Consider the following 24,136-nt stretch of genomic DNA (forward strand, 5'->3'; position numbering starts at 1 on the left):
CAGCTCTTGGACGTTGCATGTCAGCTTGCTACAGTAACGAATTAGTTTCTATAAATCAACTCAGAGACCACACTGGCCTATTATTTCCACAAGAGCCCTTGGTTGCTGTTGTAGAAAGGACCAGAAGATCCAGGTCTAAATCCTGTCTTTACAGCCCCTTCCACACAGAGACAAATTACTGAATTTATTTATTTATTTATTTATTTATTTATTTATATATATATATATATATATATATATATATATATATATATATATATATTTATTTATTTATTTATTTACTGACACATAAATCTTATTTCTGTGAAGGTATGAGAACCACTCAGAGCCAGCATCATCTTCTGTATCTATAGTATGCTGGGGTAGCAGGGTGAAGACAGCCGATGCAAACAGACTCAACAAACTTTGTCATGGGAGTGAAGCTGGAGTCTCTGGCTGAGGTGTCTGAGAGGAGAATGCTGTGGAAACTTCTCAGTATCCTTGAAATTATGTCACACCTCCTGCTACTGGAGTCCTACCGGGGCATAGACTAAGACCACTGAAGACAACCACAGAACGCCACAGGAGGGCTTTCCTACCAGTGGCCATCAAACCCGATAACTCCTCCCCTTTCTGTAGGGAGCAGAGCTGATCTAATGAACAATGACAATATCACTGCACTATTATATGCTAATACAATAGAACATACTAATATTTACAGTATACCATTACAAAATACCATTTACAATATCATACCATGCACAATATCATACCATGTGCAATATCATTTTATGTGCAATATGGTCTTAGTTCCCTAGCACCTTTTTGGAACTTTTGAAGATACTTTATGTATACACCAATCAGGTATTACATTATGAGCAGTGACTGGTGAAGTGAATAACACTGATTATCTCCTCATCATGGCACCTGTTAGTGGGTGAGATACACTATATTGCCAAAAGTATTCACTCACCTGCCTTGACTCGCATATGAACTTAAGTGACATCCCATTCCTAATCCATAGGGTTCAATATGACATCGGTCCACCCTTTGCAGCTATAACAGCTTCAACTCTTCTGGGAAGGCTGTCCACAAGGTTTAGGAGTGTGTTTATGTTTTTGATCATTCTTCCAGAAGCGCATTTGTGAGGTCAGGCACTGATGTTGGACAAGAAGGCCTGGCTCTCAGTCTCCGCTCTAATTCATCCCAAAGGTGTTCTATCGGGTTGAGGTCAGGACTCTGTGCAGGCCAGTCAAGTTCATCCACACCAGACTCTGTCATCCATGTCTTTATGGACCTTGCTTTGTGCACTGGTGCACAGTCATGTTGGAAGAGGAAGGGGCCAGCTCCAAACTGTTCCCACAAAGTTGGGAGCATGGAATTGTCCAAAATGTCTTGGTATGCTGAAGCATTCAGAGTTCCTTTCACTGGAACTAAGGGGCCAAGCCCAGCTCCTGAAAAACAACCCCACACCATAATCCCCCCTCCACCAAACTTTACACTTGGCACAATGGAGTCAGACAAGTACCGTTCTCCTGGCAAACGCCAAACCCAGACTCGTCCATCAGATTGCCAGATGGAGAAGCGCGATTCGTCACTCCAGAGAACGCGTCTCCACTGCTCTAGAGTCCAGTGGCGGCGTGCTTTACACCACTGCATCCGACGCTTTGCATTGCACTTGGTGATGTATGGCTTGGATGCAGCTGCTCGGCCATGGAAACCCATTCCATGAAGCTCTCTGCGCACTGTTCTTGAGCTAATCTGAAGGCCACATGAAGTTTGGAGGTCTGTAGCGATTGACTCTGCGGAAAGTTGGCGACCTCTTCGCACTATGCGCCTCAGCATCCGCTGACCCCAGTCCGTCAGTTTACGTGGCCTACCACTTCGTGGCTGAGTTGCTGTCGTTCCCAAACACTTCCACGTTCTTATAATACAGCTGACAGTTGACTGTGGAATATTTAGGAGCGAGGAAATTTCACGACTGGATTTGTTGCACAGGTGGCATCCTATCACAGTTCCACGCTGGAATTCACTGAGCTCCTGAGAGCGACCCATTCTTTCACAAATGTTTGTAAAAACAGTCTGCATGCCTAGGTGCTTGATTTTATACACCTGTGGCCATGGAAGTGATTGGAACACCTGATTCTGATTATTTGAATGGGTGAGCGAATACTTTTGGCAATATAGTGTATATTAGGCAACAAGTGAACATTTTGTCCTCAAAGTTGATGTGTTAGAGAGATGTGTTTGAGAGAGTTTGACAAGGACCAAATTGTGATGGCTAGACGACTGGATCAGAGCATCTCCACAACTGCAGCTCTTGTGGGGTGTTCCCAGTCTGCAGTGGTCAGTATCTATCAAAAGTGGTCCAAGGAAGGAACAGTGGTCCCCCCGTGACAGGGTCATGGGCGGCCAAGGCTCAATGTTTCTCGTGAGGAGCAAAGGCTGGCCCGTGTGATCCGATCCAACAGACAAGCTACTGTTGCTCAACCTGCTGAAGAAGTTTATGCTGGTTCTGATAGAAAGGTGTAGAGAATACACAGGGCATGACGGGTCAGGGATGTTTTGGCAGCAAAAGAGGGACCAAGACAATAGGCCTGATCGGTGTATACAGTGCTGTGAAAAGGTTTTTGCCCCCTTCCTGTTTTTTTCACACTTAAAAGATTCAGATCATGAAACAAATTTTAATATTACACAAAGATAATGCAAGTAAATACAAAATGCAGTTTTTAAATGATTATTTCATTTATTAAGAGAAAAAAAGCTGTCCAAACCTGCCTGGCACTACATGAAAAAGTAATTGCCCTCTAAATCTAATAACTGGTTGTGCCACCCTTTGCAGTAACAACTGCAATCAAGCATTTGCGATAACTGGTAATGAGTCTTTCACATTGGTGTGGAATTTCTTTGCAGAATTGTTTTAATTCAGCCACACTGAAGGGTTTTTGAGCATGAATGGACGGTTTAAGGTCATGCCACAGCATCTCAAAGTCCAGACTTTGACTTGGCCACTCCAAAACCTTAATTTTAACTTTTGTCTCATCAGTCCACAGAATATTTGCACAAAAGTCTTGGGGTTAAGATATTTTTTGGCAAATGTGAGATGAGCCTTTGTGTTCTTTTTGCAGCAATGGCTTTTGCCTTGGAACTCTCCCATGGATGCCATTTTTGCCCAGTCTCTTTCTTATTGTTGAATCATGAACACTGACCTTAATTGAGGCAAGTTAGGCCTGCAATTCTTCAGATGTTGTTCTGGGTTCTTTTATTACCTCCTGGATTAAGTGATTTCTTGATTCAACAGGTCTGGCAGTAATCAGGCCTGGGTGTGTCTATCTAGTGACATTTACAGCTTTCTAAAATAATGTGGTTAATCACGGTTCTTTCATGATTTAACAGGGTGTGGGGGGGCAATTAATTTTTCACATAGGGTCAGGTAAGTTTGGACAGCTTTTTTCTCCAATAAATGAAATAATTTAAAAACTGCATTTTGTAATTACTTGCATTATCTTTGTGTAATATTACAATTTGTTTGATGATCTGAATCTTTTAAGTGTGACAAATATGCAAAAAATTTAAAAAACAGGAAGGGGGCAAAAACCTTTTCACAGCACTGTATATAGAATATTTCATTATATATTTTTATTCATTCATTTATATTTATTTGTCTTGTAATCTGAAGCAGTCTCTGAAGAATTTTCTTCTGGATTAATAAAGTTCTTATCTTATCTTATAACATTTTCAAGGATCTTTTGATAAAGGAAAGGCTTGATATTGACCTATTGTTCTGCTAAGCCTCCTCCTAGATTCCTACTATACATCCTGCAATATGGATTTTAGAAACGAAATGCCGTTTCATTTTTTGTTTGAGAATGAAAAGGTAGTTTTACCGAAAGCATATTTAATGTCAATACGCAGATCAGTGTGAGATAGCTAGCTGTCTATACGACGTGCCTTAAAGTGAGCGTGGCTGTGGAGTGGATTTATTTACTCACATTATCATCATTATTATTATTATTATTATTATTATTATTATTATTATTATTATTATTATTAGGAGTAGGAGCAGAAATAATAATAATAATAATAATAATAATAATAATAATAATAATAATAATAATAATTGTTGTTATTATTAATAGTATTATTATTAATCAAAGTTCATGTGACAAAAAATATGTATTCTTTATTTTGATTTTCAATACAATTAATATTATTGGAATAAATAAATAAATAAATACTCACAGTGAAACCTGATATTCTGTGTTGTTGCCGGTGGAGAAATAAGAAATAAGACGCTGTAGTCACATCATTTCAGCCGGTTAGCCTACAAAAGATCATTGTTGATTAGGAAATTTCTAATAATTATTACTAATATTAATAATGAAAAAGCATCAGACAGGAAGGACACTAACTCTGATGAAACAAATGGTAAAAATGAATGGTAAAATGTGTTTTAATTATGTAAAATAAATTTATTTAAAATGAATTTAATTGATTTTATGTATGTTATTATTAATATTATTATTATTAGTAGTAGTAGTAGTAGTAGTAGTAGTAGTATTATCATAGGCTCATTAATGGCTCATTATGGCATAAGTATGTTGTTGTTGTTCTTTCGGCTGCTCTCTGTTCGGGGTCGCCACAGCGGATCATTTGGTCCGCATGCGTTGATTTGGCACAGGTTTTACGCCGGATGCCCTTCCTGACGAAACCCTCCCATTTTTATAATAGATGGAATAATAATAATAATAATAATAATAATAATAATAATAATAATAATAATAATAATAACGTGTTATTATTAGAATAATTGAGAGTTAACTCTTCAGTGGCTGGGTCAGCTTCCTGCCCGGGAATGAAACCCAGGCCGCGGCAGTGAGAGCGCGGGATCCTGCCGCTGGACCAGGAGGCTACGGTAAGGTATATGTCTGTGATAATAATAATAATAATTATTATTATTATTAGTAGTAGTAGTAGTAGTAGTAGTAGTAGTAGTAGTAGTAGAAGTATTATTAGAATTCGTATTAGTATTAATAATAGTATTAGTATTATTATTAATCAAAGTTCATGTGACAAAAAAAAATGTATTCTTTATTTTGATTTTCAATACAATTAATATTATTGGAATAAATAAATAAATACTCACAGTGAAACCTGATATTCTGTGTTGTTGCCGGTGGAGAAATAAGAAATAAGACGCTGTAGTCACATCATTTCAGCCGGTTAGCCTACAAAAGATCATTGTTGATTAGGAAATTTCTAATAATTATTATTAATATTAATAATGAAAAAGCATCAGACAGGAAGGACACTAACTCTGATGAAACAAATGGTAAAAATGAATGGTAAAATGTGTTTTAATTATGTAAAATAAATTTATTTAAAATGAATTTAATTGATTTTATGTATGTTATTATTAATATTATTATTATTAGTAGTAGTAGTAGTAGTAGTAGTAGTATTATCATAGGCTCATTAATGGCTCATTATGGCAAAGTATGTTGTTGTTGTTGTTCTTTCGGCTGCTCTCTGTTCGGGGTCGCCACAGCGGATCATTTGGTCCGCATGCTTTGATCTGGCACAGGTTTTACGCCGGATGCCCTTCCTGACGAAACCCTCCCATTTTTATAATAGATGGAATAATAATAATAATAATAATAATAATAATAATAATAATAATAACGTGTTATTATTAGAATAACTGAGAGTTAACTCTTCAGTGGCTGGGTCAGCTTCCTGCCCGGGAATGAAACCCAGGCCGCGGCAGTGAGAGCGCGGGATCCTGCCGCTGGACCAGGAGGCTACGGTAAGGTATATGTCTGTGATAATAATAATAATAATAATAATAATAATAATAATAATAATAATAATAATAATAATAACGTGTTATTATTAGAATAATTGAGAGTTAACTCTTCAGTGGCTGGGTCAGCTTCCTGCCCGGGAATGAAACCCAGGCCGCGGCAGTGAGAGCGCGGGATCCTGCCGCTGGACCAGGAGGCTACGGTAAGGTATATGTCTGTGATAATAATAATAATAATAATTATTATTATTAGTAGTAGTAGTAGTAGTAGTAGTAGTAGTAGTAGAAGTATTATTAGAATTCGTATTAGTATTAATAATAGTATTAGTATTATTATTAATCAAAGTTCATGTGACAAAAAAAAATGTATTCTTTATTTTGATTTTCAATACAATTAATATTATTGGAAAAAAATAAAAATAATAATACTCACAGTGAAACCTGATATCTTCTCTTGTTGCCGTGTGGTGAGATCAAGTCACATCATTTCAGCCGGTAAGCCTACAAATGTTCATTGTTATACACAATAATAATATTAATATTATTAAAAACAATTACTCTTTCCCACTCTCGTGTTATGTATGTAATTGCACTTCAAATGTATGTAATGTGACAAAAAATATGTATTCTTTATTTTGATTTTCAATACAATTAATATTATTGGAATAAATAAATAAATAAATACTCACAGTGAAACCTGATATTCTGTGTTGTTGCCGGTGGAGAAATAAGAAATAAGACGCTGTAGTCACATCATTTCAGCCGGTTAGCCTACAAAAGATCATTGTTGATTAGGAAATTTCTAATAATTATTATTAATATTAATAATGAAAAAGCATCAGACAGGAAGGACACTAACTCTGATGAAACAAATGGTAAAAAATGAATGGTAAAATGTGTTTTAATTATGTAAAATAAATTTATTTAAAATGAATTTAATTGATTTTATGTATGTTATTATTAATATTATTATTATTATTAGTAGTAGTAGTAGTAGTAGTAGTAGTATCATAGGCTCATTAATGGCTCATTATGGCATAAGTATGTTGTTGTTGTTCTTTCGGCTGCTCTCTGTTCGGGGTCGCCACAGCGGATCATTTGGTCCGCATGCGTTGATTTGGCACAGGTTTTACGCCGGATGCCCTTCCTGACGAAACCCTCCCATTTTTATAATAGATGGAATAATAATAATAATAATAATAATAATAATAATAATAATAATAATAATAATAATAATAATAATAATAATAACAACGTGTTATTATTAGAATAATTGAGAGTTAACTCTTCAGTGGCTGGGTCAGCTTCCTGCCCGGGAATGAAACCCAGGCCGCGGCAGTGAGAGCGCGGGATCCTGCCGCTGGACCAGGAGGCTACGGTAAGGTATATGTCTGTGATAATAATAATAATAATTATTATTATTATTATTATTAGTAGTAGTAGTAGTAGTAGTAGTAGTAGTAGTAGAAGTATTATTAGAATTCGTATTAGTATTAATAATAGTATTAGTATTATTATTAATCAAAGTTCATGTGACAAAAAAAAATGTATTCTTTATTTTGATTTTCAATACAATTAATATTATTGGAAAAAAATAAAAATAATAATACTCACAGTGAAACCTGATATCTTCTCTTGTTGCCGTGTGGTGAGATCAAGTCACATCGTTTCAGCCGGTAAGCCTACAAATGTTCATTGTTATACACAATAATAATATTAATATTATTAAAAACAATTACTCTTTCCCACTCTAGTGTTATGTATGTAATTGCACTTCAAATGTATGTAATGTGACAAAAAATATGTATTCTTTATTTTGATTTTCAATACAATTAATATTATTGGAATAAATAAATAAATAAATACTCACAGTGAAACCTGATATTCTGTGTTGTTGCCGGTGGAGAAATAAGAAATAAGACGCTGTAGTCACATCATTTCAGCCGGTTAGCCTACAAAAGATCATTGTTGATTAGGAAATTTCTAATAATTATTATTAATATTAATAATGAAAAAGCATCAGACAGGAAGGACACTAACTCTGATGAAACAAATGGTAAAAATGAATGGTAAAATGTGTTTTAATTATGTAAAATAAATTTATTTAAAATGAATTTAATTGATTTTATGTATGTTATTATTAATATTATTATTATTATTATTATTATTAGTAGTAGTAGTAGTATTATCATAGGCTCATTAATGGCTCATTATGGCATAAGTATGTTGTTGTTGTTCTTTCGGCTGCTCTCTGTTCGGGGTCGCCACAGCGGATCATTTGGTCCGCATGCTTTGATCTGGCACAGGTTTTACGCCGGATGCCCTTCCTGACGAAACCCTCCCATTTTTATAATAGATGGAATAATAATAATAATAATAATAATAATAATAATAATAATAATAATAATAACGTGTTATTATTAGAATAACTGAGAGTTAACTCTTCAGTGGCTGGGTCAGCTTCCTGCCCGGGAATGAAACCCAGGCCGCGGCAGTGAGAGCGCGGGATCCTGCCGCTGGACCAGGAGGCTACGGTAAGGTATATGTCTGTGATGATAATAATAATAATAATAATAATAATAATAATAACGTGTTATTATTAGAATAATTGAGAGTTAACTCTTCAGTGGCTGGGTCAGCTTCCTGGCCCGGGAATGAAACCCAGGCCGCGGCAGTGAGAGCGCGGGATCCTGCCGCTGGACCAGGAGGCTACGGTAAGGTATATGTCTGTGATAATAATAATAATAATAATAATAATAATAATAATAATAATAATAATAATAATAACGTGTTATTATTACAATAACTGAGAGTTAACTCTTCAGTGGCTGGGTCAGCTTCCTGCCCGGGAATGAAACCCAGGCCGCGGCAGTGAGAGCGCGGGATCCTGCCGCTGGACCAGGAGGCTACGGTAAGGTATATGTCTGTGATGATAATAATAATAATAATAATAATAATAATAATAATAATAATAATAATGTGTTATTATTAGAATAATTGAGAGTTAACTCTTCAGTGGCTGGGTCAGCTTCCTGGCCCGGGAATGAAACCCAGGCCGCGGCAGTGAGAGCGCGGGATCCTGCCGCTGGACCAGGAGGCTACGGTAAGGTATATGTCTGTGATAATAATAATAATAATAATAATAATAATAATAATAATAATAATAATAATAATAACGTGTTATTATTACAATAACTGAGAGTTAACTCTTCAGTGGCTGGGTCAGCTTCCTGCCCGGGAATGAAACCCAGGCCGCGGCAGTGAGAGCGCGGGATCCTGCCGCTGGACCAGGAGGCTACGGTAAGGTATATGTCTGTGATGATAATAATAATAATAATAACGTGTTATTATTAGAATAATTGAGAGTTAACTCTTCAGTGGCTGGGTCAGCTTCCTGCCCGGGAATGAAACCCAGGCCGCGGCAGTGAGAGCGCGGGATCCTGCCGCTGGACCAGGAGGCTACGGTAAGGTATATGTCTGTGATAATAATAATAATAATTATTATTATTAGTAGTAGTAGTAGTAGTAGTAGTAGTAGTAGTAGAAGTATTATTAGAATTCGTATTAGTATTAATAATAGTATTAGTATTATTATTAATCAAAGTTCATGTGACAAAAAAAATATGTATTCTTTATTTTGATTTTCAATACAATTAATATTATTGGAAAAAAAAATAATACTCACAGTGAAACCTGTTGCCGTGTGGTGAGATCAAGTCACATCATTTCAGCCGGTAAGCCTACAAATGTTCATTGTTATACACAATAATAATATTAATATTATTAAAAACAATTACTCTTTCCCACTCTGGTGTTATGTATGTAATTGCACTTCAAATGTTTGTAATGTGACAAAAAAATCTTTGTGCTCTGCCTTTCCCTAGAACACCATGTCCTTGCTTTCTCAAAGGTATCCTTAAAGGCTATCTAGGGGAAAAACGTATGAAAAATGTTTTTTTTTTTTAAATAAATAAATAAATAAATAAATAAATAAATAAATAAAAAGTGCTATATGTGGGGACTTTGGAAAACCCCAAACCCTATGTCTGGTACAAATATCTGGTTTTATGTTATGACTAATGACATCTTAAAATCCCACCATAACAATTAATCTGATTTAATTAAAAAACATTTAAGATAAAATATAATATTATGTCAGTAAATGCATTCAACTTATATATTAATACATTCTAGAAAATAAATAAAATCATAAATTACTAAATGAGAATATGAAGCAAAAGTTATTTATTTATTGAGTAATTATCTCTCTGTGTAAGCTATCTTTAAATTTGGCATTCGTGGTCTTTTCACTATTTTACCCAGATGTTTTGGTCACGTGCCATACATGTTTTAGACAGCATATCTACATCATTGATAAACGCGTATCAGCCCTTATTCAATGTCATTACTTCGCGACCAACTCAGCAGCCGGTACACTGCTGTCTGTTTTTCCTCGCTGGTTTCTCGTGCTGCGATAAATGAAACCATAAAAGGGAACGGTGTGTATTTACTGACTGGTTTCTTTTAATAGCAAGGCTGAACTGCCTGTAAACCCGGCAAATCTTTCAAGGACACTGCGAGGTCTGCGCGTGCTCAAGCAGCAGTCGAAAAAACCCCTGCCGTCTAGCGAGAGTTGGTGTTGGCTTTGTGAGAAAAAAACATGGACCGACTGCCCTTACACTTCGTTCTGCTCCAGCTCTGTCTCCCTATGCTCATGAGATTCTGCCTCGCAGGTAAGCTATTTCTTTTCACAAATAATTTGTCTTGTGTCGTAGATTTAGAAAGGAAATAACGAAGACCACATCACGCGCAGTCAGGTGTCGTTTATGATAAAAGTTCGTCTTCATTGTACAATTTCAGGAACCGATTGCTCTGTTCAGAATCGGGGTGAATCCAGAGGCGGAGACCTTTCTCTAAACCAGTGGTTTTCAACCTGTGGGCAACGGTATTGCAGGGGGGGCCGCTAGTTATTATCAACAGAAATAATAATATTGCTAATATATGAAAAATGTGTAGTCATAATTAAATATCATAATTTGATATATAATTGAATAACGAAAAATTAATAATAAACTGTTACTATGCACTATTCCATCTCGTTGATTGGTTTAATAACAACCCGCCAATTTAGGCTATCTAACATTTTTGCTGCATACATGCTAAAACAGATGTAAACATGGATAAATGGTTGTCAACGGGATCGCTGAAAAGGACAAATACAGACGTTTCTTCATCCACAAGTAAGCAGGACACTGAAAAGACTCAAAATAAACCTAAACGAAGAAAACATAGCAGCGAGTACCTAGCACTAGGTTTCACGTGTGGGAGGGGAGAACGAGCTACCGCTCTGTTCGCACAGCCATTGAAGAGGAGTGGACCAACATTCCACAGGCCACAATCAACAACCTGATCAACTCTATGCGAATGCGTGTGTGTATTTTCTAATAATTCAATCATTCCGTCAATCCATAAAAGTCATCATTCCTCTATACCTCAGTTACAACACCGCAAGACATTGTTCAGATGTTTTATTTATCAGGTTATTATCAGGTTTTGTCGTTAAAACTTTCGGGTGTCGAACTAATTTCTTATTTCTTAAAAATAATGTATAGCCCTCTTTGGTAAGGACTACTGAATCAATACAGGATCTTCAATATAATAACTATTTTGCTGGCACATTCTGCATCCTCCCACATTAACTAAATGTTATTAAAGCGAAAAGAAATAAAAAGGAATACAGAAAGAAAAGAACCCCATCTCCTCATTCTCCCCCTCCGTGTTTTGATTCTGAGAATGAGTAGATAAATGTGCGCTTGCCTCGCCTTAAACGTGATAACTGAGTAAATGGAGAGGAATGGATGATGATTACAAAAGAAGCCAGGCTCACTTTTCATTCTGTGAACTTTCACTCTGAGGTGCTGACCTATAAAAGGAAAACGTTCGAACATGACATGTAAGACATACACTATATTGACAAAAGTTTTGGGACACCCCTCCAAATCATTGAATTCAGGTGTTGTTTTTCAGGGGTTGGGCTTGGCCTCTTAGTTCCAGTGAAAGGAACTCTTAATGCTTCAGCATACCAAGACATTTTGGACAATTTCATGCTCCTAACTTTGTGGGAACAGTTTGGGGATGACCCCTTCCTGTTCCAACATGACTGTACACCAGTGCACAAAGCAAGGTCCATAAAGACATGGATGAGTGAGTTTGGTGTAGAGGAACTTCACAGAGTCCTGATCTCAACCTGATAGAACACCTTTGGGATGAATTGGAGTGGAGACTGAGCCAGGCCTTCTCATACAACATCAGTGCCTGACCTCACAAATGTGCTTCTAGAGGAATGGTCAAAAATTCCCATAAACACACTCCTAAAACTTGTGGAAAGACTTCCCAGAAGAGTTGTTATAGCTGCAAAGGGCGGATCAACTTCATATTAACTTCATGTGCATGTAAAGACAGACATCTCAAAATATTTGGCAATATAGTGTATACCATGGCTTTCCTTGATCAAAAGCATGCTTAGAAAGCTATCTAAAACTTTGGAAGACTTCTTGCTTAAAAAAAGTGTTAATATCCACTATGTTTGGAAACTTTGAGATACCCTATCTTATATCAATATCATAGTGAACCAGAAGTCTTTGTGGTCATTTTCTCTTTACAGTATATGACTCATTTGAAATAAATGCCTTGCTCTACTGAAGGGTTTCAACGCCTCTGTGCAGCCAGTGAGGGTTTGTGTGACATTAGACACTTAGAATAGAGCTGAATAAAACAGAATAGAATAGAGTTAAACCAGCAAGGAAAATAACCTATAACCTTATAGTCTGAAATATTGTTTTTAGCCTTGAACTTTTCTGAGGAAAGAAACTAAAGCCTGCTCAATAATCTACACATTTTATAGTAGCTAGATGACCTCACATACTAATACTTGCATAACAATTGACTTATAATTATCAGTGACCGATCAAATTATGAATTAGGGTACAGGGCCAAGAAAGATTTAATAAAAAAATATATATATATATATATATATATATATATATATATATATATATATATATATATATATATATATATATATATATATATATATACATACACTTTTACACTTTGATAAAATTGCTATACTTTCTACCAAGGAGGCAAATCAAAACAACTGTGACAGTCATGAGATGTGAAAGATGAAAGGTGGTTAAGGGTGCGACCACCTGCACATTCGCTAAAGGACAATTCCCTTGTAGGGTGTTCCCAGTCTGCAGTGGTTAGTATCTATCAAAAGTGGTCCAAGAAAGGAACAGTGGTGAACCAGGGGTGGCTAAGGCTCATTGATGCCAGTGGGGAGCAAAGGCTGGCCCGTGTTTGGGCAATGTCCTTGGGTCCTGCCATCCATGTGGATGTTACTTTGACACATACCACCTACTTAAGCACTGTTGCAGACCATGCACACCCTTTCATGCAAACGGTATTCCCTGATGGTTGTGGCCTCTTTCAGCAGGACAATGCGCCGTGACATAAAGCAAAAATGGTTCAGGAATGGTTTGATGAGCACAACAACCAGTTTGAGGTGTTGACTTAGATCTCAGATCTCAATCCAATCAAGCATCTGTGGAATGTGCAGGACAAACAAGTCCGATCTATGGAGAACCCACCTCCCAACTTACAGGACTTGCTGCTAACATCTTGGCAGCAAAATCAGGACCAACACAGTTGGTAATAATATTATGTCTGATTGGTGTTCTTCCAAGGTATTACAGCAAAGATTTAGGGGAACTCTACAAATACTACAATAGTTCAGTAGGGGAATTCTGAGACATGCTGTGGGGGAGGAGAAACGTGAGGGAGAGAAAACTATCATGCTGACACTGCACCATATAGCTTTTTCTTTCAAAGGAGACTGCAGGATATTTTGGGACAAAGTGTTCTACTAAAATTGATAGTTTAGTCACTCAGATGAAGTGTTTTTCTTTTTGAGTCTGTTAATTCTTAAGGATTCTTACTGACACTGTCTCAGTTAGATTTTCTTGCCAAAATTGCCTCTGTCTTGCTGTCAGGAACAGCTGGACAGTTCCCTGCCAGGCCCAGAGAGGGCGCTGGCAGGTGAACCTTGGAAGCCTGCTTCTTTGTGTGTCTTTTGTTACGCCCTTCCTATTGTTCCTATCCTGATTGTGTCCCATTCGCCCTAATGTCTACCCCTATAAATAGGGATCCTTGTGTTTGTGTCCTTGTCCATGATTGTTATCTGTACCGTGGTTTCTGTTGGGCTTTTGTTTGTTAAGTTCCATGTCCAAGCTAAGGTCTAGGTTTTGTTTTTGTTTTGTTTTGTTTAGTTAACCACGCCATGTCTAGTGTTACGTTTGTTTCCCTATGTCGCGTCTTAAATGTAATAAAAGCAGTGCTTCGCTGAATCCTGCGCATGGGTCTCATTACACACACACCACGGGCGTCTGGGGTCGAGCCCCGCATAGGGCGGGGGTCCCAGATGTTACACTTGCTCATTAGGGATAAATTAATATTATATATATATAAAGTCTTTGCCATACAGACAAAAAACGTATAACCACCTTCAGTAAAGATTACTCATACTGACAGGAAATGCAAAATTACAGGAAGGGCAACCATACCTATTATCATCAGAACTGTAGAGGATCGTAGTTTTACAACACAATCACACACTCCTGTTTCTTATTCTGATTTGCATTTAATGTTTATGTACTAACAGGCATCACAGCAATAAAATGTTGGTGCTATCTACAATCACCATTTTGTCAACCACAGTCGTGCACTCTCCCAATAAGTTCACTTTTTTTTTAGTTCATTTGGTGGCCATTTACAGTTACTACAGCTTTTAACATCAACCAAAGCAAGGTAAAAAAGGAGAAAGGGGCACAGTAGCACATGAAGGTAGCATTTGTGCCTCAAATCTCCAGGGTTCTGTGCTGTCCTGTGTCACCAAATACCAGATGTAAAATGTGTGTGTGTGTTTGTGTGTATTATTAATAATAATAATAATAATAATAATAATAATAATAATAATAATATCAATAAGAAGAAGAAGAAGAAGAAGAAGAGGAGGAGGAGGAGGAGGAGGATGATACTGACGTAAGTCTACGTCCTTCTGTAACCTCAATCCTCTGTGTCAGCATTTCATCCGCAGTGCGGAGCCGAGCAGCTCCAAATGATGGCTGATACTGTCAAAAACACTTACAGGTGAGTAGTTATGTGTTTGTATGCTGTGGGAGATGTTTTTGGGGGCGATTTCTGGCTATTTACATATTTTTGATCATTACAATTGGACAGAATCATCACAGTACCATGGATACGCCGGCGGACTGCAGGCATCCTGCGCATGGGTATGTTTACTATACATCACACTACACAAACCTGATCTTGAAAAAATGTTTTTCTTTATTCGTTGTTATCTTTTGCCATCCAGTCATCTGCATGTCCTTCCTATGGTTCCACAAAGTCAATCCCAGTGATTGTTTTACTGCTACATCGAATTCAGCTGCCACTACGTTTGATCTACACGAAAATCTAACGACTAGCACTGATTATGTCTGGCTTGTTAATGTGAGTATATACAGTAATGTAAAATATTCTCTTTTATTCCGGTGATCATGTTCATGTCAGTGTCTGTTATATGGCACCTATGTGCTAGCTGTTTTCACATTTATTCATCAGAATACTTCCTCTGTGACAGAATTTATATAAAGCTGGCATTAGACTGTCTGTATCTTAACCTGTAGAACTTAACAAATTCTGAAGGTGTTTAAAATGTAAATATTTTCTCTGACTAGCACCCATAATGCTCAACAAAACATCTTGATCATTTATTTATTTTATTAATAAGTTTTCATGTATGGTGTTTCTTCATTTCATCAGAAATTTTTTTATAAATAAAACAGTCACATGATTGTGTACTGAATTAAGTGGTAAGCTTTGTTTAGAACTGCAATTTATTATCCCTTTATAATCAGGCTTAGCTGGCTTTGTTGATTAAAATAAATCCTAATTAGCTAGTAACTAGTGGGCCGTCAGGGCCAGCAAGACCTTCCTTGTTTTCATAAAAAAAAATTTCCTTGAATATATATTACATTATTCCCTTATAGTCTATTCTATTAATTTCATATCTTTCCTCTTAGTTGCACTGCTTCCAGTAGTGTGTGTTTATGTTAGAGGTCTTATCCAATCATATTGCTTTAAAGCCTTTGACAGTGCGGGCGACTGAGGCTTAAAATAAATGGCGTTGCCTTAACCAATCAGATTTCGAGATTGGGCACTGGGCCGTCTAGCAGGCGCACTATTACGTCAGCATTTTCCGTCCTTTGATTAAATGGTCAGAGAGTTCCACAAGCTGAAATATATTTGTGTAAATTCAACAGCTGTTTTTCAGACATACAGGATACTATTCGCTTTGTCCAGGCCAAAAATTGTATTTTTAGGTCTATGAAAATCCTCTCTATGCAAGACTCAAGACCAACTGGTTTAAATAATTAAAAAAAAAAAAAAAATATATATATATATATATATATATATATATATATATATACATATATATATATATATACGAAAAATGTATATATACGAAAAATGTGTATATATATATATATATATATATATATACATATATATATATATATATATATATATATATATATATATATATACATATATATATATACATATATATATATATATATATATATATATATATATATATATATATACATTTTTCGTGCAAATTTATGATCGGAACCTTTTCTTTTGTTTTGTTTTTTTTATTTTATTTTCAGTCAAAAGTATGACATAAATTTCTTGCAGTTGATAGTCTATGGTTCGAAAATAATACAACGTGTTTTTAGTTTTTATTAACAAAACATATATATATATATATATATATATCATCTGCATGAAATTTATGTCATGTGTTTGATTGCTCAGACCTGTTAATAAGCTTTCTCAAGAACCATTCATGCTTTTTCGTTTTCTTTCAGGGATTACGGTTTTCCGTAAATCCGTAATCCCCGGGGTTTCCGTAGTAAGAGAATTCAAAAGGCACTAAAAATGCTCGGAAAACACGGGATGGACTGTATTTCTGTCATTTTATTTGGTTTATATTGATGTTTCGGCTAGAGGTGATGTATGCAGTGAAAAGAGACTTGTTAGTGTAGTCCGAGTTTCATGCTAATTGGCATTCATGCGCAATGCGTAAAAATACCTGTCTATTGCCGGGGCATCATAATGATGGCATTAATTTAGATAGGACACCACTGAAGTCTAGGTATCAAATGCATGGCCCACCATTTGGTATGTTTGTAACTCTGTGTGTGTGTGTTTTAAGAACACTGTTGTGGCAAGGGAAGATCAACATCACCCAATGGTTCTCAGTAGCAGTCCTCGTAGCATCACTTTCAAAACCTGCTATGTCAATGTTTCATACAGAAATGTCTTTAATGGGGTGAGTAATTACATTTATTTTATCGTATATATTACATTGCAAAAAAGTATGGAAACCATATAGTTATCATAGTTTTTTCATTGGTTATTCATAAATGATGGCAGGATATTAATTATAGCCAAATGCATTCTGACCAAACTAATAACATACAAACTGTCTTTATTGAACAGATTGAGTAATCATTCACAGTGCAAACTGAAATGATTAATTATTACATCAGCATGTAGTTTTGCACTGTTTTGAGTAAACAGCTCTTTTCGTGTCATGCCACAGCATTTCAGTTAGGAAATTAGGAATTAGGAAAATGAATGGGCCATTTTAAAACAGAAAGTCTCTTCTTACTGAGCCATTCTTTTTCTGAGTTTTTGGTCACTTGCATAGAAATTACAATAATGATAGTGTAAGCATTTCCAGCAATTGACAATGAAATGCTTTTGATTTACTTGCTTCAACCCAAACCGTGATTCATAACTGGAGGTGTTGGTCTAAGTGTGCATCCATCACTAGATTAGATTATAGCTCTTTTCGTGTCATGCCACAGCATTTCAGTTAGGCTAAGGCCAGGAATTAGGAAAATGAAAGGGCCATTTTAAAACAGAAAATCTCTTCTTACTGAGCTATTATTTTTCTGATTCAGTATTGTAACTTTATTGTTCACTTGCATAGAAATTACAGTAATGATAGTGTAAGCAGTTCCAGCAATGACAATGACAATGAAATGCTTTCGATTTATTTGCTTCAATCCAAACCATGATTTATAACGGAAGGTGTTGGTCTAAGTGTGCATCCGTCACTAGGTTAGATTATAGTTAGCATTAGAATTTTTGCCAAAAAATGTGGCAGATTTTCCCAGAAACATTGTGGAATTAAATGGTATATGGCAACCCATTTAGATGTAATTATTTGGAGGTTTCCTCCATGGTGTCCTTCCCTTACCACTATATTTGTTCAGTGTTTTTCTGATAGTGGCAGTCGAACATGTTTTTCTTATATTGACAGTTGAACATGACTTTCACAGTTTGTAGAAAGTACTAACATCCCTGAAGTTCATTTGTAGGCAGTTCTGTTTATCATGGACTGATTAACACCCAGGTCTTTAAAAATGTATTTGTTGCAATATGCTTGATACAGACAATTGAGACTAAGATGAAGATCAGTCCACATTTTTCTAGCAACTGTAAATGCCAATAAGTACGTGAAGGCCTGACCATCAATCCATATGTGCTTGTTGAACATCGTATTACATAACTTTTTGCTTGCAATATTCATCTGTTCCCTGAATCCCTGCTTGCATTTATTTGTAAACATGAGCCTAATATGCATCTCTTTGTTTTTATTTCCACAGAAAGTAATCAACTGTCCACGTAAGTGCAACAGAAACTGTTTATCACAGCATTCATCTAAGAACAGCTCTATATATATATTTTTTTTCATATAAACCACATTTGTTATGCTCACATGCCGTCCACCATATCGTGAGAACTGTCTCAAGATTTTCCAGCTAGAGCAGTTATATCTAGAATTCACACAGACAGATTTCAACATTGCTATAGCTTGAATGAACTCTGATCAAGTGAGTCACAAATCTACAAATCTTCAAATCTTCAACTGAATCTACAAAGATTCAGAAATGTGTACCAGCCAGTGTGAGGAAGTGATTCAGTGCTGAAAATTAATAAATTGACAAGATAAAAGAGATGGGAGACTGAAGACGTATTTTTTGCATATGCTACAAAAGCAAAGGTGCACTACATAGTTCATACACATTTTTACAGGCAAAATGTGCAGTGTAAAATATTACATTTAGACTGTTTTTCTTTTTCTTTTAATTGTACTATCCTATTCTACTACTACCACTACTACTACTATTACTACCACTACTACTACTACTACTACTAATAATAATAATAAGCTGTCACTGCCAATTAGAGTAACATTTTTGCTCACTGCTTATAAAATTGTATTTAATTCAATGCATTTAATAACATTTTTATAGTTAAAATTATTTCTTAAGTAAAAGTGGCTGTTCTTTAAAACATCTTATTTCACGCTCAGTTATAATAAAGACACAGATCTAGTCTATGTTTAGGTGCATCTGGTCTGTTATGTCAGTGTATATGTGTATATTTCATAAGTTTAGATGTGCGTTTTCATCTTACTGTTACTTTTCTGCCTTTCAGCATGCACCAACAAGACATCATCAGGTGAGTATGTTTTCTTGAAGGTTTGGCAAGACCAAACCTTTAATTTTCAATTGTCAGAGAATTTCAGAATGGTCAGAATTTCATTTTCTATTAACATAAAATGTGCCCCTTCAACTTGAGTAGTAATTTATTTAGATTGTTGTTGAATCACTAACATGACTAAATGTACTTGTAAGTGGATCGATGAAACAAAGTGTGTGTGTGTGTGTGTGTTTGTGTTTGACCACACCTACAGAGTCAGCCTCCAGGATCACTGGAAAGATTAATGCCATTATACTAATTTTCTATTATAGCTTGGTATTTATGTAGTAAAAAAAAAATGACAGAGACTGTGTTACTGTCATTACTTTCTGAATAATTAAAAAGCTTTTTAAAATGACACAGCTCTTTTCTTTGTCTTTAGGTTATGGCCAGACTGTAACAGTTACTCAGTTACTCATAGTTTCCCAAAACATTTATTCTGAAACAAACCACTGCTATCTCACTCATTAGAAGGTTCTTCAACACGAATCCTGCTGTAACAGCATTCAGCTCTTGTCATGTCATGCCACAGCATTTCAGTTAGGCTAAGGTCAGGAATTAGGAAAATGACTGAGCCATTTTAAAACAGAAAATCTCTTCTTACTGAGTCATTCTTTTTCTTTTTTTTTTCTGGTCACTTGCATAGTAATTACAGTAATGACAGTGTAAGCATTTCCAGCAATCAGAAATCAAATGCTTTTGATTTACTTGTTCCAACCATGATTCTTAACTGGAGGTTTTGGTCTACTAGAATCTACTTTTGTGTACTAGATTAGAAACACTGTGGATTTTCATGGTTTATGTGCCGTAACAGATATTCAGTTACTCATGTAGCTTCCCAAAACATTTATTATGAAACAAAACAAACCACATTGCTAACTCACTCATTAGAATGTTTTTTAACACGAATCCTGTTTTAACTATCATAGTACATAAACCTGTTTGTAAATTAATGAGTAACTTAACCCATTCATTTTTTATTAAGTGACTCCACAAAACCTCTAAAGGTGTGTGTTGCAATCTGCCACCAAGATGTTAAATGCAGAGCCTTTGTTTCATTTAATTGTGAGGTAGAGCGTACATGGATCAGACTAGTTTGTCCAGCACATCCCACAGATGCTTGATCAGAGGCCAAGTCAACATCCTGAACTCTTTCCAAGAGTGCATCATGTTTTTTTAACAAGAACTCTAGCCCCATTAAATTACTTCACAGTGCTTTTGTAAGACTACTAACAGTGTGTAGAGAACTCTTTAAAACTCAAAACTACCTCTTATGATTTATTTATAAAGCAGTTCAGGTACCAGCATGATTCAGATAGATCATCTACCTAAAGCTAAGATGTCACTGTGCAATGTTAGTATATCTTTATCTATATGTGTGTCAATACATTAAATATTATTTACTGTCTTTCACTTATACCTATAATAAAAACAAGAAAGAGTAACCCTCAAGTAAACAACAGGGGTTAGATCAGACCAGGAGTGTCATTTTCCAAAGAGTCTATAAAAAAGCGTTTGAGTTTGGTACAGTGAAGTTCTTTTGCACAAACTTATAATTTTAGTAGTAGACATTCACAGGGGTAATTTATTTAATTTATCTACTGCCATGTCTATAGGGAGAAACCAGAGAAATTGTAGTTAAGCCACATGAACATGGGGAGAACATGCATAGAAAGTGGACACAGAAAATAAAACAAACTCAAACCAGAGACTGTGGAGCTGTGAGGCAGCAACAGTTTCTCACTGCAACAGTGATGTAGGATTACTGAGTTTGTAAAATATTTTGCATATTATCTAATAGTATACACAGTTGTAGTAGTTGTAGTGAATTTAGTATACTATTGCAAACAGTTTAATATATTTTGTAGTTTAGAACTGTACTATTTTTAATACTATTTTTCATACAAAAGATTACTGCAGTTAATTAAATCATAGTGCTGTTATTTTTGCAAATAAAATATTAATTTTATATATTGATATAAAGAGTGTATCTTCAGTGTCTTTGCCTCATAGGTAATTATAAGGCTAGAAAAAATGTAACTGCTGCTATGATCAACTACTGCTATTGGATGTGTAAATATGTTTACAAGAATTATTTTGTTTGCACAATGGTCCACACAGATTGTATACAGATCAGTGCTATTAATATATCTGTCCTGTAGTGTAGGGTTGTCTGTCTGCACTTTCTCTTATCTTTCACTGTCTTTTGTCTTGCACAGACTGCCCTAGGTTGCACACTATGCACTGTATGGGGCTAGGCTTATTTTTTATTCCTAGTTCCTAGTTCAAGAGCAATTGGCTAAGCCATTATTTATCAATCTTTTAACAAAGTTCTAAGTGTTAGAATAACCCCCAAAAAATAAAAGAAACTCAGAAGAAACTCTCTGCCCTGGGCTGACTGTGGCCTTTGACTAACTGTGTGATACTATTTGTTTATGACCTCATCTTATGACTGTGATGTACTTTTGTTTTGTCCTAGAAATTCTTTCTGATAATCATGTGCTGAACACAGATACTCGCTGACAGTCTCTTCATCTGTAGTTTAGAAAAGCATTTTCATAGTAACTCGCCAAACCACCAATGAACACGTCAACTACCATGCCTGTTTCTGCTGACGTCTTTTGTTTACCTATACATAACACTGAATATTACGCCATTCTTCTGTATAAATATTCCCTGTTAATCTCAGTAAATTTCGAAGGGTTTTGCTATTCATTCACAGTCTCTGTGTGGTTCTTTAACAGAAAGCTTCCCTGATATCAGAACTGGCAGTGGCAGCAGCACAGTTAAAGCTTCTTCCATGCGTAAACCCCTGAGTTTGCATCTAACAAGACTTGCAAATAGTACTATGAATAGAAATAAATATAAATATATATATGTGTGTATATGCAATAAGATTGAGTGCAAAGTTACAAAGCAGAGACCATAAATACTGTATATACACATATATGGCCAATGAATAGAAAAGAGTTGCAACAGTTGCTTATTCCTCCAATAAGGAATGAGCTACAGTCATTTGACTCATACTGCACATGCTCAGTTACACCCTCCTCCTTTCTGGAAGAAAGCAGCCACATGTGACCTCTATAAAACTTACTTTTCAATGTAAAAAAAATACTACTAATAATTTTTTTTGTCATACTGTTTGTGTGAAGAATTGTAAAGTCATATTATTTTTATCAGCATTTTCTTAGGTTTTAACAAGCATTTCTCGCATGTGTCAAATCTATGCAGAAAGCTTTCATCACACACACACCTATTCCAACATTTACTTAAACACACACTCACACGGTTCAGTAGGCTTTCACAGAAGTATTATTCCTTATCAGTGTTTTGCTTTTGATTAAGAAATATTTTGTAATTCAGATGTACTGTAATAATTAAGCAAAACATGGTTGTTTGTTGCTTGTTACTTGCAAATGTTTTTTTTTTCCCTTACAGTCTTTGTCTTTATACAGCCAGTCTACTTCAGTAAGCTTTCAACTGATATGGATTTCTTCTGTTATCCTCTCTTTGTCACACACATGCATTCACTTACACACACACACACACACACAATTTCAGCATATGAGCTAGGTGGATAAGGTGTGGTTAAGGACTGCTACTTGGAAGGTTGTGAGGACAATATGGTGTCATTTTCCCCCCTTTTACTAAACCTTGTCAGCCAATTAAACTTAGTAAAGGCCGTGTCTGTTCAGTGAATAAATAAAATATATAATAATAATAAATTAAATCAATAAATTGCAAATTGGGTGGGCAGTTCACATATGACATGGATATGGCCGGTGAGCTCTCAGGAGACATAATATGCGAAAGTATATGTGAAAATATAAATTACTGAACAGGTGAATAAGGTGTGAATTAAGTAATCTGGAAGAAGTGGTTTTCAAATGCATACACGATATAGACAGAACACTTTACACAAAGCTTTTCGTTAGTGTGTGTTAGGGAACACAGCATACACCGACATTTCATAAGTGTACATAAGTGAAGCTTGTGACAGTGCTGCCTGATGTTACTGGAAGAGGCTGCCCTGTAGTAGGTCGGGGGGAATACCAGACTATTACGAAATCTTTTTGGTAACGGAGGAAACTACAGTGACTTAGTAAACCACAAATCTAAAAGCAAGATGTTTCTATTTACTGTAAGCATACCTTACCTGTACACGACTGTTGTTACATTTAGTTGTATTTACCGTCTCTTACTTGTAATTAAGATACAATAGTAAGGAAGAGTAAAACTCGAGTGCTTATCTGGGATCATTGTCAATGCATTTGTTTTTGTACACACAGCTGTACCTCAAACGAAATCAGTAATGAAGTAATGAAAGCATGGAAGAGTCGTCATTTTCCAGCTCGTAGCTGAACAGAGCTGAATTAAAATTGGAATCATTTAAATAAACTTGTTCCTTTAAATTCTATTGAGTAGAAGTGCGCATGCAGCCCCACACAGAAAATATATGCAAAAGCAACCTCTAAGGCAAACCTAATCCTTCAACAAAAAAAAAATACAAATTGTATTAATATTCTAGCAACCATCATCATTTAATATTTAATTGTAATGTAAAATAATTGTTAAATATTTATTAAATGTATTATACGCAACAATAATAGGAAATATATAAGCATGCGTACTTAAGATTTCTTCAGTATGCCTTCGGAGGAGAAA

General features: G+C 35.6%; 1 protein-coding gene and 1 long non-coding RNA gene across 4 annotated transcripts in view; one reads left to right on the plus strand and one right to left on the minus strand.

Annotated features, from left to right (window-relative positions):
- Positions 1–9,003: 9,003 nt before the first annotated feature.
- LOC131359415 (uncharacterized) overlaps positions 9,004–24,136 on the minus strand; it is a 30,954-nt gene continuing 15,821 nt past the window's right edge. Inside the window, exons 3-4 of the long non-coding RNA XR_009205779.1 lie at positions 9,468–9,522; positions 9,004–9,259 (exon numbers count right to left, since the gene is read on the minus strand). This is a non-coding gene — a long non-coding RNA (uncharacterized LOC131359415). The remainder of the gene's footprint in view (positions 9,260–9,467; positions 9,523–24,136) is intronic.
- LOC131359394 (uncharacterized) lies at positions 10,390–22,139 on the plus strand. 3 transcript variants are annotated; one of them, XM_058399274.1, is made up of 8 exons: positions 10,390–10,515; positions 14,926–14,992; positions 15,083–15,135; positions 15,219–15,355; positions 17,127–17,243; positions 18,589–18,607; positions 19,424–19,447; positions 21,948–22,139. In XM_058399274.1, exons 1-8 carry the CDS (start codon positions 10,443–10,445, stop codon positions 21,989–21,991), a joined length of 534 nt encoding a protein of 177 aa, XP_058255257.1. In that variant the 5' UTR covers positions 10,390–10,442; the 3' UTR covers positions 21,992–22,139. The 3 variants fall into 3 exon arrangements, with proteins under 3 accessions (XP_058255257.1, XP_058255251.1, XP_058255240.1); XM_058399268.1 differs by lacking the exon at positions 21,948–22,139 and adding an exon at positions 19,683–21,846; XM_058399257.1 differs by lacking the exon at positions 21,948–22,139 and having other exon boundaries at positions 19,424–19,663.

This window comes from Hemibagrus wyckioides, linkage group LG01 (assembly GCF_019097595.1).
Source record: "Hemibagrus wyckioides isolate EC202008001 linkage group LG01, SWU_Hwy_1.0, whole genome shotgun sequence".
NCBI classification, from domain to species: domain Eukaryota; kingdom Metazoa; phylum Chordata; class Actinopteri; order Siluriformes; family Bagridae; genus Hemibagrus; species Hemibagrus wyckioides.

Excerpts from the sequence above, each read along its gene's own strand:
- LOC131359394 (XM_058399257.1), top strand. The coding sequence starts at position 10,443 with ATGGACCGACTGCCCTTACACTTCGTTCTGCTCCAGCTCTGTCTCCCT. Across the intron at positions 10,516-14,925 it reads CATGAGATTCTGCCTCGCAG|CATTTCATCCGCAGTGCGGA; the intron begins GTAAGCTATTTC and ends CCTCTGTGTCAG. Across the intron at positions 14,993-15,082 it reads ACTGTCAAAAACACTTACAG|AATCATCACAGTACCATGGA; the intron begins GTGAGTAGTTAT and ends ACAATTGGACAG.